The sequence below is a fragment of the Sciurus carolinensis genome, chromosome 4, assembly GCF_902686445.1.
Source record: "Sciurus carolinensis chromosome 4, mSciCar1.2, whole genome shotgun sequence".
Taxonomy (NCBI): domain Eukaryota; kingdom Metazoa; phylum Chordata; class Mammalia; order Rodentia; family Sciuridae; genus Sciurus; species Sciurus carolinensis.
This window is the reverse complement of record NC_062216.1, coordinates 64,049,914-64,065,983: the sequence shown is the minus strand read 5'-3', so window position 1 is coordinate 64,065,983 and position 16,070 is coordinate 64,049,914. Positions and strand designations below refer to the sequence as shown.

Here is a 16,070-nt window from a genome sequence, read left to right as displayed (position 1 = left end):
GGGATGGGAATGGTAAAGACAGTAGAAAGAATCAGACATAATTTTCCCATGTTCTTATATGAATATATGACCAGTGTAACTCCACATCATGTACAACCACAAAAATGGGAAGTTATACTCCATGTATGTATGATATCAAATGCATTCTACTGTCTGTATAACTAAAAATAACAAATAAAAAATTGAAATAGTCTTGCACATAATTAAGAAGGGCAATGCTTTTGATCACCCCACTCTGTTATGTATTGTAATAAGTCACATAATCTTCATGTCACATAATCTTCAAGATCAAAATATGAGGTAGCTATTGTTATTCTCATTTCAAAGAGGAAGAAATTGAAGTTCAGAGATGTTAACTAATCTGTTTAAGGTCATACACTTTGCAAATGGCAAGGCTTGGTCTGGGATCCAGCTGTATCTGGCCCCAAAGTCCAAGTTCTTCTAACTGTGGTCTAACACCTTCTCCCTTCTCTATCTCCAACTCAGTATCAGATTTAAACTTTATCCCCTGGAGTTTGATTCTTGCAATATATTTCTTTAAAAACATTTTTTTTAGTTGTAGATGGACACAATACCTTTATTTTATTTATTTATGTGGTGCTGAGGATTGAAACCAGCATCCTGCGCATGCAAGGCAAATGCTCTACCACTGAGCCACAACCAAAGCCCCAATGCAATGTATTTCTAACTAATCTCCTAGCCTCTAGTGTATTTCTCTTCTCCATCTTACTTACAGCTGACCAGGTGTACTCAATGTCACTTTCCTTTAAAACAAAAACAAAAACAAATAAAAACTTTAGGGACCTTTTAATACACACAAAATATGGAATGGCCTTTGCCTTTAACATGTATAATGGCAACATCACACACAGGACCCACCTAAAATGCCACCACATGTTCTACCAATTTTCCCCCAAAACCTTTTTATCTCCAGCACCTGTATTTAATTTTATCTCTACTCTTAACAACTTAGCCCAGGGTAATTTTTTGTTGTGCGGAACTTTCTTGTGTATTATGGGAGGTTTAGCAACATCTCTGAGTTATATCCGCTAGATGCCAGTAGCAAACTCCCCGAGTCATGACAACCAAGAATGTCCTCAAGTATAGCCAAACATTCCTTGGAGGGCAAAACCACTCCTGGAAGAAAACCACTGACACATATGGTATTATATTCATGTGATGGCTTTTGAGTAGACTTCTCTGAAAGGATTACTTATCTTTCGAAGTCATTTCCAGAACTCACCATTGCGAGTCAACTTTGGGGTAGTTCGGGAATTCACTAGGTTCTCCATTTCCAAATGAATATCTTTTGTTTCTCCAGTATCATATAAATGGCGCACCTTGCAGAAAATTGAAAAGAAGGAAAATCAAATACCATGTAACAAATTCCCACCTGAAAGTAGAATGATTAAGATGAAAGACAGGGAAAGAGGATTAAGTGTATTTTTATATATATATAATGTTTATTTATTTGGAGGGAAGTGTTATAGGTCAAACCCCAAGCCTTGTGTATCCTAAGCATGCACTCTTACCACTGGGAGCTACACCCTCAGCCCCACGGTAAAGTTTAGACAAAAGTTAAGATGATGACCTTTAAATCTTTTATGGAATGGGGTATGTTATATAGAAACAAATATGTATTAACTGTAAGCAGTTGTGATGAAAGTTAACTACACATTCACAGAGGTCCCTCTGGACAGTCTCTGTTGGACAACTAAGACTGCTCATTAACAGCAAAATTTATAAACATTTTACCACACATATATACAGAAGGCCCAAAAGTGTAAACTTCACACAGAAGACAAAAAATTACTCTAGAACACAGAAAACGTATCAAATACGCTGCTTTCTAAAAATTGTTCTATTTTTAGGGATTGTTATGCTTTGTAAAATGGAATTCTCAATACAGTAATGAGGGATCAGAACTTCTAAGAACTCAACAGAACAAAAAATTGATTTACAATAACAATATTTTCTTATAGACAGTGTTTTATCTTTCAATGTTCCTTCCAGAGAACAATCTCATTTGCCCTTACACAATGATCCTGTGAATAGGCAGGAATTATCTCCACATTGCAGCTGAAAAACTGAGGCTCAGACAAAGTGAAATGACCCATCTGAGTCACAGGTGATTAGTGATCAATAGGCAAGTGGGAGTCACATCTCCCAACTACTGAACCAAATCAATGCCCTTTCCTCAATAGTATGTGATTTGAATTAAGAGGCATGGGATGAAATCCTCGGTATACTATTTTGGTCACATTTGATCTTCTGTAAATCATTCAACAACTCTATGCCTTAGTGGCTCAATGCATTGATGAAAAAGAATACCTACTTCCACCAATTCAGAGATACTGACTTGTATTGCAGAAAGTATGTTTATGTATAGGTATAGGGGATTACTAAAAGTGTGTATGGTATTAAAACTAAACATAACTATATATATTTTGATCGATCAGAGTTCTGATCAGTTTGAAGAATAAGCCCAGAAGCAGGTAACTGATTAGAATGCTCTTACCTGGCTTGGCCGGAGGAAGTTGACATTAATATTGGGATACCTAGTGACAGGGTCGATGCTGTACTGGCTGAAGTTTTTGCTCACATTCTCAGGGGTTGTTTGAGGCAACAACCTATAAATGCTTTCCCTGTAACAACACACAACAATATATGCAGAGAACTGACAAGCAGTATAAACATCTCCCTCTTTTTGTAATATTTGTTTTGACAGTCCACCAAATTATCTGATGTATACAATATATCTTCATTCTTGGCAAGTTTCCACTGTCTATGAGTCTACATCAACTCTAGCCTCTCAGAATCACTACTAAGTGATTCCAAGGACAATGGATTAGTTAAGAGCCAAAGAGAAGAATAGACAATGCGGTGGGCAGTGACAATTGCATGGTCTAATTTAAAAGGCAACTAATTTACTGTTGTGTTTTTATTTACTTTGTGACAATATTTACTTTAATTAAGAAAATCAGATGAAAAGAGAACTTGTCACCACATTAAGCCAGAATGCCTTAAGGTTTGAGAAATGTTTAAAAGCAATCTGGCATTTTCCTTTCCATCAGTCACTTAGAGTTTCTTATGTTAGAATTTTCTCACTACAACAATGACTTCATCAGTTTAAGCCTTTCTAGCTTAAGGTCAGGATGATCTAATTTGAACTTTTTACATATTTATTCATGTAATGGTCATAAAAGAATAAGAGAGCATCATTCAATGGTATATAAAGATTCAGATATTATATTCCAATAATAAATTCATTTAGAAAGGGATAAGAGAAGAACAGTTTCATTAGATCATCTTTGGGTTTCTATGATTTTATGATATATCCTTCCTTTCCTCTCTTAAATACGAAAATATCTTTAATGAAGGAAAGAAGAGAGAGAAGGAAGAACTTGCACTCAGCCTGGGGAATAAGCCACTCCTTTTTCCCAGTTTTCTCATAGGAGGGACCCCTTACCTCTCTGCCAGGACTTCCAAGGGGCTGGTTCCTAGAGACCAACTTCGTACCATCCAGGCAGAGTCCATAGCAGCTAGAAAGCCCCGGGCTATTCCTGTTCCCATGGGCCAGAAAGGCTATGAAAGAGATAAAAGACAGAGTTAAAATAAGTTATCTTTTTCCCATTCAGTATGGGGGATTGAACTTGGGGCCTTGCTGTTCTAGGCAAGTGCTTTATCCACTGAACTACATTTCCAGTCCTTTTTATTTTATTTTGTCACTTAATTGCCAAGGCTGGTCTCAAACTTGTAATCCTCCTGCCTCAGCCTCCCAACTAGTTAAGATTATAGGCTGATACTACCACACCCAGTTAATAAATCATTTTTAAAAGAGTTAATCTAAACTGAAGAACAAAAGAAAGTTTGCTGCTGACAATAGTATTTGGCAACTATTCTGACTCTGGATATCTCCATTTCACAAACTAGTTGAGAGGCAAGTTACAGAGGTTGCAGAATTCTATCCATACTTAATGTCATTCTTTTTCTCCTGGTTGCTATCCTGAAGAGGCTTTGCCTATGCTGCTGATACTCACTTCACATCCAGGATACCCAGATTTGCTCCTCATTATTACTGCTTCTTAGTACTGCCTCTGCCATAAAGTGTTGCTACCCTCAGTACTCACCTCTAGGAGGCTATCCCCAACCAGAGCCACTAATAACTGGTGTCCATTCTGTTCCCGTACCAAGGCAGCGTTCTCAGAGGCGTACATACAAGTGAAGTCAAACATAGCCACATCAGGCTGCCCATAGTGATTGATGGCAAAATCCAGAGAGGGCAGCTGCTGTTGGGTAGAGAAGTCAGCTGCCTCCCGGGCATAGTTCAGCAATGCCTCCTGGTCCACGTTCTCCCGGGAAAGCAAGAGCTCTGTGTCGGCATAGTCCTGTCCAGAGAGAGAAGAGGCACAGGATGGAAAAGCTCAGGCAGGGATGGATGGCTTGACTTAAACCATGAAATATATGTTAGACATAACCTAGTTCTACAGCATTTCCTTCCCCTTAAAGTGATTTAATATTCCACCAAGGCTTTTACACAAAGTAAAAAGAAAGGTTTTGGGTTCGGGGGGTGTTTCTAGGAGTGAATAGGCTTTGCTGCCTAAAAGTCTTGGCTTTTCTATTTGCTTGGAGCAAGTTGCTTGCTACTCCTCTGATCCTGGCTAAGCTACCTCACAGAGCTGTTCTAAATAACAGTAAAATAATTTCTGTAAACTGAAAAAGTATTTTATGGTTCACATTATCTTCTACAATCATTATCTTTTGGATAGCCAACGGCTTTTGTTAGCTGAGAACTCAGCTCATCATGCCCAAAGGAAGAACCTGAAAACTTCAGTGCCAAAGGGATGTGGAGGTGGGAGCAATAGTAGCTGAGAGGATGGGAAAGAATAAACTGAAAATGGAACACAGGTTTTCAAAATCATACATAAGATTCTTCGAGGCTCTACAGAAAGCCACCAAGAGAGAAAAACAACAATGAGAGAAAAAGAGTTTCACATAGGGACTGAAAAGCTCCTTTTCTGTTTTGGAGGTTCCTGCACTCTGAGACAAGTCTCTGTTCTCCTAAAGTGGGGCCTCAGTTTCCAAGTATCCCTGATCGTACTTTCAGTTACAACTATAAGATGTCAGAAGCCAAAATGGAAACACTCAGGTTGGTTACAGAAATACTGTTTGTTCAACATTAAATGGCTACAATGGGTTTAGTATAGCAGCACTCATGGAAGGCAGAGTTCCTGCCCTATTAAAAAAATTCAAGAGAAAAAGTAAACCAGGTCTTGATATCTAGATTCTTTTATATAATTTTGACTGACAGCTCTGCCCAGATGGCAGATTTAAGTCTTAACTTGGTCCCAAGGTATCTCAACTGCTTTACTGGCTTGTTCTTATTGACAGCAATATAATAGTCCCGGATAATGAGCACTTTATAAAGCATCCAAAGAAGTATGCCTTGCTTCTGTTTTGGCAGAATGGGCTATACAAACTGCTTTGTCCTGTTTCTCCCTGCATACATACAGGACTGCTATGCTGAGAAACAGACACAAGGTTCATGGGTGGAAAGGAGACTTTGTGCTGCAAGCATGTGCTCATCAGCTCATTCCCCATTTGTTCTCAGATATGGCAACAGTGTGACTCAGACTAAAAGGACTTGATTCATTATCATTTTACAAAGACAAAGCGTTCCCTGAGATTCAGCTATGAGTCTGGTGGGAATTGTACAAGCCTAAATCAGCACCTCTGGTGCCTCTTTACTTCTAACTGTCTCATCACATAGGGACAGTAATTCTCACATTCAGATCAATGAGACCAACTAAGACTTAAGCCACTTTCCTTAAGAAATGATCCACCCTGTAATCCTCTGATTTCAGATCATCTCCACACAATTAGTTATGCAGACAAAAGATTGGGACAGGCCCAGATAAGGATGGACATTAGGCCCTTGTTCAGTCTGAATGAAGCCTAAATTTACCCTGATCCAGTTTTGCCACAATAAAACCAGAGCCATCATCAGGCTGTCATAAGCACCACTGCTTCTTGGTTGAATTCTCTTCTATCACCTCCCTCCCGAAAAAAGATCTACTGACCAACCGATAATTGGTCATATATGGAATTCATTATAACTTCAAAGTCACCTAAAATTAAACTGAATATTTATGAATGAAATAATTACTAACCCTTGCTTTGAAACAATCCAGTGGCAGAAGAGGTAAGTGGAGTGGGGTTTTACTGAAACAATACTGACCATGTTAATAATTGCTAAAGCTAGAGAATGGGCATATGGGTTCATTATACTATTTTCCCTATTTTCCTGTTTATATTTGCAATTTTCCATAATAAAATATTTTTTTTAAGTTAAACTAAAAAACATCAGTGATTTGAAGAGATGTGCTCAACACTCATCTTTATTCCCTTGCAGGAAAATCCCATCAGACAATAAAGTTATTTTTCTTGATGATCATATTAACAAGTTCAACAAAAAAAGTGGTTTGAAAGATATCCATTACTCACATGCAATATCACCCCTTTGTCCAGTAAACTCTGCTTTTTGGCTGTCATAACGAAATAGTGCGTGTCATCTTTGTAGTAGACGATGTTCTCCAAATCAATACCTGCAACCAGAAAACAAACATATGCATATGAGGAGTTTGCTGAGATTTGGCATCCAGAGAGACTACTTGGGTCTATATGAGACAGGGTCATAAAATTCCAGGCAGGAAGATGTTTAGGCCCAGATTCTCACTTCCTGCATATTTAGTTCATGAAAATAAGGGGAGTTTTGTTTCCCTCTGTACTGCTCAATAATTCACCCATCTCCCTAAGTTATTCTGAAAGCAATGACCAAAAGTTAACATAAACATAAAATGGGAAAAACAAAAACAAAACAAAAAAAGAGGCTAACCCTAAAAGACAGTATGGGTTAGTTAACAGGTTAAGCCTCTTTAAGTCATCAAGGAAGCTAGAGAACGAGAGAAATCTCATAAGCCAGGCATGGCTGCACAAGCCTGTAATCCCAGCAGCTCGGGATGTTGAGGTAGGAGGATCACAGGTTCAAAGTCAACTTCAGGAACTTAGTGAGGCTGTAAGCAACTTAGGAGATCCTGTCTTAAAATACAAAAATAAAAAGGGCTGGGGATGTGGCTCCATGGTTAAGTGCCCTTGGGTTCAATCCCTGGTACCAAAAAAAAACAAAAAACAGAGTAGATGCCTGGATGTAGAGAATAAACTATTGTCTTTTTAATTCAATTCATCTAAAAAACTGAGCAATGAAATCAAATCTAAAAAACAGAATGAAAATACATTTGTTGCAGCAAAATAAATCTATTCAAAAGTCATCATACAACAATGTCCTTCCTATCTAGCACATGGTTTGCTTCCAAGTTCAAATGAACTCAGAAGACTACATACTCAATATCTACCTTAGGTTCTCAAAAAAACCAGAGAGGTACCAACTGGCAGTTTGCTATATATAGTGCCATAACAGCATCACAATGTAGGGGTAAGGGATTGGGGATGAGTTGGTAGAAAGCAGAATGAACACTTTAAAACAAAACAATACATAAAAACAAAATTCAGAACAGCCCAATCACTGTGCTGAAGACTGAAAATACTAGAGAAGGAGATGGAAAGATACGGGACAATTACACTAAGAACAAAGTATGAGAGAAGAGAAGTATGGGAGAAGAAAAAGCAGGCTTAACAAATGGCCTAACAATAACAACAAGCACCACCCACCCTATCAAACCTCCAGGAAAAAAATAATAAGTAATTATTTCAATATTTAACTTTATTACTTTGAAAGAATCTATACCAACCTGTAGCTTCTCGCAGCTCCTGGAAAAATTTTTGGTTGAATATGAAAGCCACGCCACTGATCTCTTCCACTTTGGCTTCTGCTGTTGTATTTCGGTTAATAAAATTCGCTGTAATGGCAATGGCCAGTTTGCCACGAAATTCTTTCCGACGAAATCCTGGAGGGAAAGAAATTTTTATAGGTGGCAATACTGGCTAGAGAAGAAGGATGATCACTTCAAATAAGGGGGGTGTTGATGAAGACATTAGGGAAAATGTGGAGGAAGAAACTCAGTGGAAATTTTTAGGGCAGCTCTTTTCCATCTGAAAATAAGGTTCGAGAAGATATACAAATTCATGAATGAAATCAAAGTCTCCCAGTCATCAATAAACAATTTGAAATCTGACTGAACAGAATACTATTCAGTACTGGGGATTCCATTTAAAAGGGGGGGAAGTAGGTGTGCTGACTTAAATATGTAGATTACATTCTACCTTGTCAATTATCAAAAGTAGAGTATCTCATCTCCTAGTACCCTAACAAGAGCACCCTGTAAAATACACTCAGAGTGAGTACTGTCTGGAAGAAAGCTGAGATGCCATGCAATTTAAATAAGTAGCCCAGTAAGGCATGGTGGTACATGCCTGTACTCTCAGAGACTTAGGAGGCTGAGGCAGAAAGAGAGCAAGTTTGAGGTCAACGTCAGTCATTCAGCAAGACTCTGTTTCAAAATAAAAATTAAAAAAAAGGACTGGGGACGTAGCTCAGTAGAAAAGTGCATCTGGGTTCAATTCCCAGTACACCATCCCCCACAATAAAAGAAAGCACATGTACAAATTCTCAGGAATATGGACTCTTGGGGACCAGGAGTAGAGGGTCAGCCTCTACTCTTCTCTGAAGAAGTGTAGAACACAAGCCAATACCTTCCAAGGTGTTCCTACGGCCATCTCCACCGATGATCACTTCAAATTCATACTCTGATACAGGATGAGTTTTGGGGTGCACCAGTGCCCGCCAACCTATCCCTGTGGATCAAAAGCAAAATTAAGGTCCATTACCCAGACCAAATTCATATCTCCAAGATCATCTCTAGATACCCAGGCATACAGACTGCACAAAACTCCAAGCTAAAATCACTAAATATAAAAGAATTGGGTAGTCAGGTATGGTGGCATATTCCTGTAATCCCAGAGTCTTGGGAGGCTGAGGCAGGAGGATTGCAAGTTCAAAGCCAGCCTCAGCAACTTAGCAAGGCACTAAAGCAACTCAGTGAGACCCTGTCTCTAAATAAAATACAAAAAAGGGCTGGGGGTGTGGCTCAGTGGTTAAGTGCCCCTGAGTTCAATCCCTGGAACCGAAAAAAGAAAAAAGAACGGGGTATAAACTTCAGACAAAAAGAAGTTTTGAAGAGAACTTACAAAGGAACTTTCTCCACCATATGATTTTCTATAGTACAAGTACATTGCAATGACTAAGTCAAAGGCCTCCTCATTACACCGAAAATCTACAAAGGCACAGACTATACAAAGAAATTCCCTTAACTAGTTCTGAAAAACACTGGCAGATTATTCCAGCTTTCTCCCTTTACCTCATCTGTTCTCATCCTTTCAGTGCCCCTTTCTGCCTTCTTCATTTGTCCAATTCAACTTACGTTCATTTTCTTGATCTTCAGGAGGCTGTACAAGTCCTTGGAATTCTACGTTGACATGTATTTCGATGCCTAGGATCAAGGCTACTTTCAAAAGTATTAGTTGGAGTTGACGTATACCTGGGTAAATACAAAGACTATATGTTTGCAAGAGCACATAGAGAAGAGAGAATGCATCAATAGTTGCTCCTCACTTTCCCTCCCACCCACTCACCTATGCATAGTCTATTCAGGTTCTCCAAAGTCTTTTGGAGCAGGAGACATTTTCCAAGTCATGTTCTCTAACTTCTTTCTTTTTAAGGGTAAATACAAATCAGTGAAAGAGATGCTCTAGAGACTTTAAAGGTCACCTACATCTTTGGGTTAGGTATTCTAAACAATAGAAAGCTTGGAGACAGCAAGGGACTGTGGCCAACAGGAGACTCTCCTTTCTCTCTTCCCCTGATTCATAAGAGATGCTATTCTCAGCAGTATCTATAGTCCTAATAGGGCATGGCACCTACCACAGGACACAGGAGTACACCCATGAGTACAATTTTCACAGCTTGATATGGAGTCACTATATTGCTCTCTGAGATATCCATGGCATCTACATTCCAGTCTATTATCTCATTGACCTTCACGTACTCTCGGCAGGTAAAAGAAATCACAATTCAACCTTATCCTCTTAACACAACCCCAGATGATCTACAATTGTGGCAACAGAGGCCCCAAATGACTGAAAATCTCACTTATTATCATGGTGAGATTTATACATTTATTCGATGCCCAAAATTCCTACCCAGTGCCAGTTGTGGCAGCAACACTAGGTACATAAAGATAGAACTCTAGTTGCTAAACTAAGACCCTCTCAATCTCAAAATAATCCTGCCACTCATAATCATTGGGAGACAAATCCACTCAATCAATGACCCTCAGTCATCTCTCAGAGTCAAACTTACCTTCGGTCTGTGACTAATCTGCTAGAAGTACATGCAAATCCTTTGCTAAGTCATGCTGGTTATTTTCCTTAGCTTACCACAACTATCACCCTCTGAGTCACACTCCCAAAGACTCATTAAGTCCCATGCTAGCGCACATTTTATTTTTGCAGATAACTGTTGTTTCAAGATGCTTTACAAATCATAAACCAGAAGATGGAAACAGCACTTCTGTGAGGGAAGTGGAAGCTGTTAGCCAGTATTTGATAAACTGGCACAATCTCTTCAAACAGCAAAAGGTCCAGTAGTTGAATGTTTTTACAGGGGCACATCTGGAGGAATTCAGAACAGTTTCTTTGATAAAGCTTCCCTGGAATAATTAATGATAACCAATTAAAAAAAAAAAAAAAAGAACTTCAACTTCATAATGCAGACAATTTCTGTTCTGAACTGGTTTTCAGATAGGCCACTCAGTCATGAAAATAATCACCAACTGCATTAACTTGTATTTATCTGTTTCAAAAACACAGAGACTCCAAGTGAGCTTGAAGATGACAAGAGAATAGTAAGAGCTATTCTGGCTGCAAACTTTGTGAGAATCACCTAACCAGAGGAATTCCACTACTGACTTGCCATTCATGACCAAGCTAGAATTCTTCTTCTTCTTTAAGTGTAAGGACTGCATTCCTGTAGCACTTTCTTCTTATGTTAGTTGATCATATGCAAGATTACACTGCCGAGAGCCACAGCCTGTGTACTTCTTCTACTACACTAAGAACCACCAAAGGATTAAGGCCCAAATTGGTCACCGGTTTCCCAAAGTCTAGTACTGCTGCCTATCCTACACACTGCAAGTACTCAGCAAGAGTCCAAGGCCTAACTCAGACATCCTTAAGCCAGACTCCTCCTTGCACGGGGCAGATACCTATAGTTCAAAGTCCTAGGTTACAGAACCACTGGAGGCAGGTATTTTGACTTGAAATAGGGAATAAGATCAGAACAATTAGGCTATTGAGCAGGAATTCCTCAGATAACCTACCTGTCTCTGTCTACTGAAAAGTGGGCGGGAGAAGGGTTGGAATCCTACAGCAGCTGGTGTTACTCACTGATATGATCGATGGCTCCAGCACAGAACTTGCCATAGAACTTCTTGGCACCCAGACCTCGAAGATCATGTATGGTGAAGGGCCAGAGATGTAAGACATTGTTGCGGGAGAAGGCATCTCGCTTCTCAATAACCACCACCTTGGCTCCCAGTAAGGATAAGTCAATGGCTGTGCGGAGACCACAGGGACCAGCTCCAATGATGAGACACTGAAAAACACAGTTGCTTTCAGGGCAAAGTTTGTGACTCTTGAAACATATTTCTAGAGGTTAATAATCTCATAACCATCATTCCTGTAAGCCTCCAGTGAGGGCTATTCTCCCATTACCAAGAAAACTTTAAACATGTCTGGGTCACAGCAGAGCACCTGCAAAGGTTTGAAAGAAGAGCTGTGATTGCTGTGTATGGGAAAGACTGAACTGTCAGTACTACTTGTGAACCAAGCACATGTTCACCTTGGGCACCTGTAAGGCCCACAGATCTGCAACATATTTAAAGGGGTAATCATTTCAACAAGCAATATGAAAATCATATCTAATCTTTCACTGATAGGAGAGGATCTTCTGAAAGGCTTCTATGTTCAGCAGATTTCTGTCGAAGGAGGTAATTATTATGGTTCAAGCAATCTTCAGAATCCTGGAATGGATCTATCACACAAATGATTCCCTGGAGGCAACTTTCAAGAGCCAAAATTTTATGTGCTAAAAGAGATCTAAAAATCATTTCTAGACTGAAAATCCAGGAAACTGCTCCTGATAATCAGTATTCTAGAGAAGTACTCAGTGTAAGGCTGAACACAGATCTTAGTTTGTACTGTATGCTCAGAAGGAAGCTGTGCAACACATTTGACTTTGCATTCCTTTTATTCTTAATAAAGTTCACCATTAAACTCATGAAAGCTTTGCCTTTGGATTTCTTGAATATTATTGATGAATATCTATTCAAATGTAAATCTACTGGGATGGGTCTCTATCCACCCTAGGTGAACTGAATCTGAGTTATGGTTATGTAAAGATGACATTCAAGAACTGTGAAGCTATGCATAGATAAGACTCAGCCTGACCATGTCCTTGCTAAATGACTCGCATCCTCCTAATAGGTTCAAAATGGAACTTTAGCAAAATGCAAAGCTTACTTCAGGGTTGTTCTTAAAAGTTGAGACTTTGAATGTCCAATTGTAAATACATGAAATACGCTCAGAAAAGAGTCTGGCATATGAAACAGTCAACCCTTCAACAGATGAATGGATAAAGAAAATGTGGTATATAGACACATAATGGCATATTACTCAGCCATAAAGAAGAATGACTTTATGACATTTGCCAGCAAATGGATGAATATGGAGACAATCGTACTTAGTGAAATAAGCCAGTCCCAAAAATCCAAAGGTTGAATGTTTTCTGATATGTAGAAGCTAACCCACAATTAGGGATGGGGTGAGAGGAAGAATAGAAATGCAGTAGATTAGACAATGGGGAATGGAGGGAAGGGGGGGATAGGAAAAGGAAAGACAGAGAAATAAATGATATAATTTTCCCACGTACATATATGAAAACATCACAGTGAATAGTGAATCACACCATCACATACATCCATAAGAATGAGATTCTAATTAGAATAAGATAAATTCCATGCTTATATATCAAAATGGATTCTGCTGTCATTTATAACTAAAAAGAACCAATAACTTTTTTTTTAAAAAGAGAAGGAAAAAATGAGAGTGAGTAATGGATCTGCAAAGTTGCAACAAGGTATAAGCTTAATTTCCTAGGTAAGGTTGATGCTAGAATCTGCCTGGTATCAACCTAGCCTGGCATTCTTATCCAGTCCATCTCTATTTAATCCTTCTGACTGGTACCTAAATTCTCATGTCAGTGACCTTAAAGCCCAAGAACAGTCAAGTCCTTACCTTAGTGTTAGTGCATGCTTTTCCCTTTTTGTAGTCTTTGTGACTGCCCCGTTTGTCCAACTTTGCCCAGAGAGCTTTAGCTTTCCAGTAGTTAAGCTTGGACTTGAGCTTGTGATAAAAGGAACGGTAGTCCTTAGGCTTCAGTTCCAGGTGGTCACAGAGTTCTTGAAAGGCCTTGAGGGTTCCCTTGCAGGTAGTGGCTTGGACAAACCGGTCAAAGAGGACATGAGCTTGGTTCGTGGTCTCATGCTTCTTCTCTTCCATGCTTCCCCACTCTCAGCACTGCCCAACAGAGTGGGCAGTGGGATGGCTGTTGATCCACCTGACACTGTCACCTTAATCTACCAAAAAGAAAGAGAAAGAAATGGTCAGTATTTCTTTATCTACAATTCATTTATCTGAAGCAGAGATCCCAAATGATAACACATTCATTCAACAAATGCATACTGAAATGCTCCAGGGACCATCCAAGATATTGAGGTGGAAAGATGAGCAAGACAGCCCTTGTTTTCAAGGATTTTACAGTCTAGAGAATGACAAATAAACTGAATGATATAGTGTACCATGAGAGAGAGAGGAACAAAGAAAATAGTACTGAAATCTCAGAGAGGTAGGGTCCTCATTAAAGATGAACCTACAAGACATGATAGCAGAGTCTTTCAGAATAAGTAAGTGTTAGCCAGGTAAGGAGAAGTATGGTACGTGAGAAAACTAAAACACAGGCAGTCCTGTGAGGGATAAAGATCAAAGAATCAAAAAATGATTCCCAGTTTTCCATTTTTAGGCCACTGGGAAACTGTGAGAGCAAGCCAATCAATTAAAAATAGAAGTACTCATTTGTGAAGATGGGCTAGTAAACTCCCTTTTCAATCTGTTGCATCTGAGCTGCCTATGGGGAAACATTTACTAGGCAGTGGAGTAATGTGAAGTAGGGGAGTCCTTAGAGATGCACATCAGGTTTGGGAGTCCTTAGTGTACAAGTGGTAGTGGAACTTGAGAAAAGTCATGGGCTTTACATGTGCTCTGGAAATAACAAACCTGCAAGAGACTGGCAGAAAGCTGACCCCACTAGAAAAGATTATGAGAAACACAACACAGAGAAAGGGCAGTGTCACAGAAGTTTAAGAAGCAGGAAGTTCAGATGTAATATCAGCATGAATTGCAGGATGGGGAGATTTTAGAGCCATTCCATTTTGCTCATAATCATATTTAACAATAACAATGATGCCATCAATACCTTCCACTTATCAAAAATATGAACACATTTATCATTTGATGTGTCCACTGTAAAGAGGCTTACAGGCTGAAGACAGCACCTCATGTGTTTCTTCATGCACTTTCTCTCTGGTATCTGTCTCATCATCTTTATACATTTTATTTATCATCACTATTACAACCATTATTTGGAGGTAGGTGGCAAAGGGCCAATCTAAGCCATGTGAAGAATGGAGATTTAGGATAGGGTGTGACTGAAGGGCACCATCCTGAGCCACATGTGCCTGCACAGACTGCAGGATCCCGGAAGTCACTTTGCCTCATAAACTTCAATTTTTTTGTTGTGAAGACAAGAAGGAATGATTGATGGCCTCTATAACTCTCTCCCAATTCTGAAGTTCTCTGAGTCTTGTGTTGAAGAAATCCTCCTGGTCACAGTACTTGTTCCTGGTGCTCCAGTTAGAAGGTACATCACAATCACATCCCCGATTTATCACTAGAATTACAAACATGACTGGGTTGGAACTTTGGAGGATTCACTCTTGGGGATAGGAGGATATGAAGGGTGTTATTGATGTGCTAGGCTCAGGAGGGGAACAGAAGCAAGAAGGGTAATAGAAGGAAGAAGTGGCCTGCTATTTACTGATCCAATGTAAGGGTAGGGGGAGCCAACAAGCTGCAGGTGCTAAGACAACCAATTCTCAGAGAACTGGTGCCAAGTTTCACAAGGTTCTGTCGTGAAGCTCTTAGTTTGGGCAAGTCACTGAGCAACAGAGTCCCATCATGAAGGAGAAATAATGCTGTTTTTCTCCATACCACACCATGATATTATATGATTAAACCAAATCACCTGGAAATGTATCTTAAGTTTTATGAGAGAGAACTGTCTTTCCCCTTCATGTTTTCTGTGTCACAATACTTCTCTGCTACTGTGGAGGATGGGTGGAAGGTGATTAATTCATCACCTGAAACATACTGCTTTGGCTTCTCACCTCAAAAAATGTTACTTACTCAACAGCCTCTCCTAGCTCTGGATGTTAGGAACTATACCTACTGCTTGTCTTAATATCCATGTGAGCAAGTGTTCAGCAAGAAATAGAATTAGGGGGCTAGGGAGTAGCTCAGTGGTTGAGTGTTTGCCCAGCATGTGTGAGGCCCTGGATTCCATCCCCAACACCACAATAAATAGCTACTCAAATAAATAAATAAATAAATAAATAAGATTAATGGAAACTAACCTTCAGTTTCCCCTATATAAAGGTTCTGATTTAGGTAGTAGCAAGAAAAATATTTTAAACTTCCTAAGAAGAGTCCATCTTTTTCTTACAAGTCAAGACTTATCTTTAAAATGGCAGATAGTAAAAAGACACCTAGTAGGGGTGGATAAAAACAGATGTGCTTATGCAGAGGCAGAAGAAAGGGTAAAACAGGTAACAAATGGTAACAAAGATCTCAGTATGTGCTACACTGGGGGCCCTCTGCCTCTT

General features: G+C 39.4%; 1 protein-coding gene across 15 annotated transcripts in view; it reads right to left on the bottom strand.

Moving 5' to 3' along the window:
• The window catches only part of Mical3 (microtubule associated monooxygenase, calponin and LIM domain containing 3), a 194,980-nt gene that overhangs the window by 106,220 nt on the left and 72,690 nt on the right, over positions 1-16,070 (bottom strand). For all 15 annotated transcript variants that reach the window (XR_007108323.1, XM_047549517.1, XM_047549518.1 and 12 more), the window contains exons 2-11: positions 13,369-13,709; positions 11,461-11,668; positions 9,438-9,554; positions 8,710-8,811; positions 7,809-7,964; positions 6,505-6,605; positions 4,131-4,388; positions 3,470-3,585; positions 2,519-2,645; positions 1,244-1,340 (exon numbers count right to left, since the gene is read on the bottom strand). Coding sequence is in view for 14 of the 15 variants with exons in the window: in XM_047549517.1 (XP_047405473.1) it covers positions 1,244-1,340; positions 2,519-2,645; positions 3,470-3,585; positions 4,131-4,388; positions 6,505-6,605; positions 7,809-7,964; positions 8,710-8,811; positions 9,438-9,554; positions 11,461-11,668; positions 13,369-13,632 (1,546 nt within the window). In the remaining variant the exon portion in view is untranslated. The remainder of the gene's footprint in view (positions 1-1,243; positions 1,341-2,518; positions 2,646-3,469; positions 3,586-4,130; positions 4,389-6,504; positions 6,606-7,808; positions 7,965-8,709; positions 8,812-9,437; positions 9,555-11,460; positions 11,669-13,368; positions 13,710-16,070) is intronic.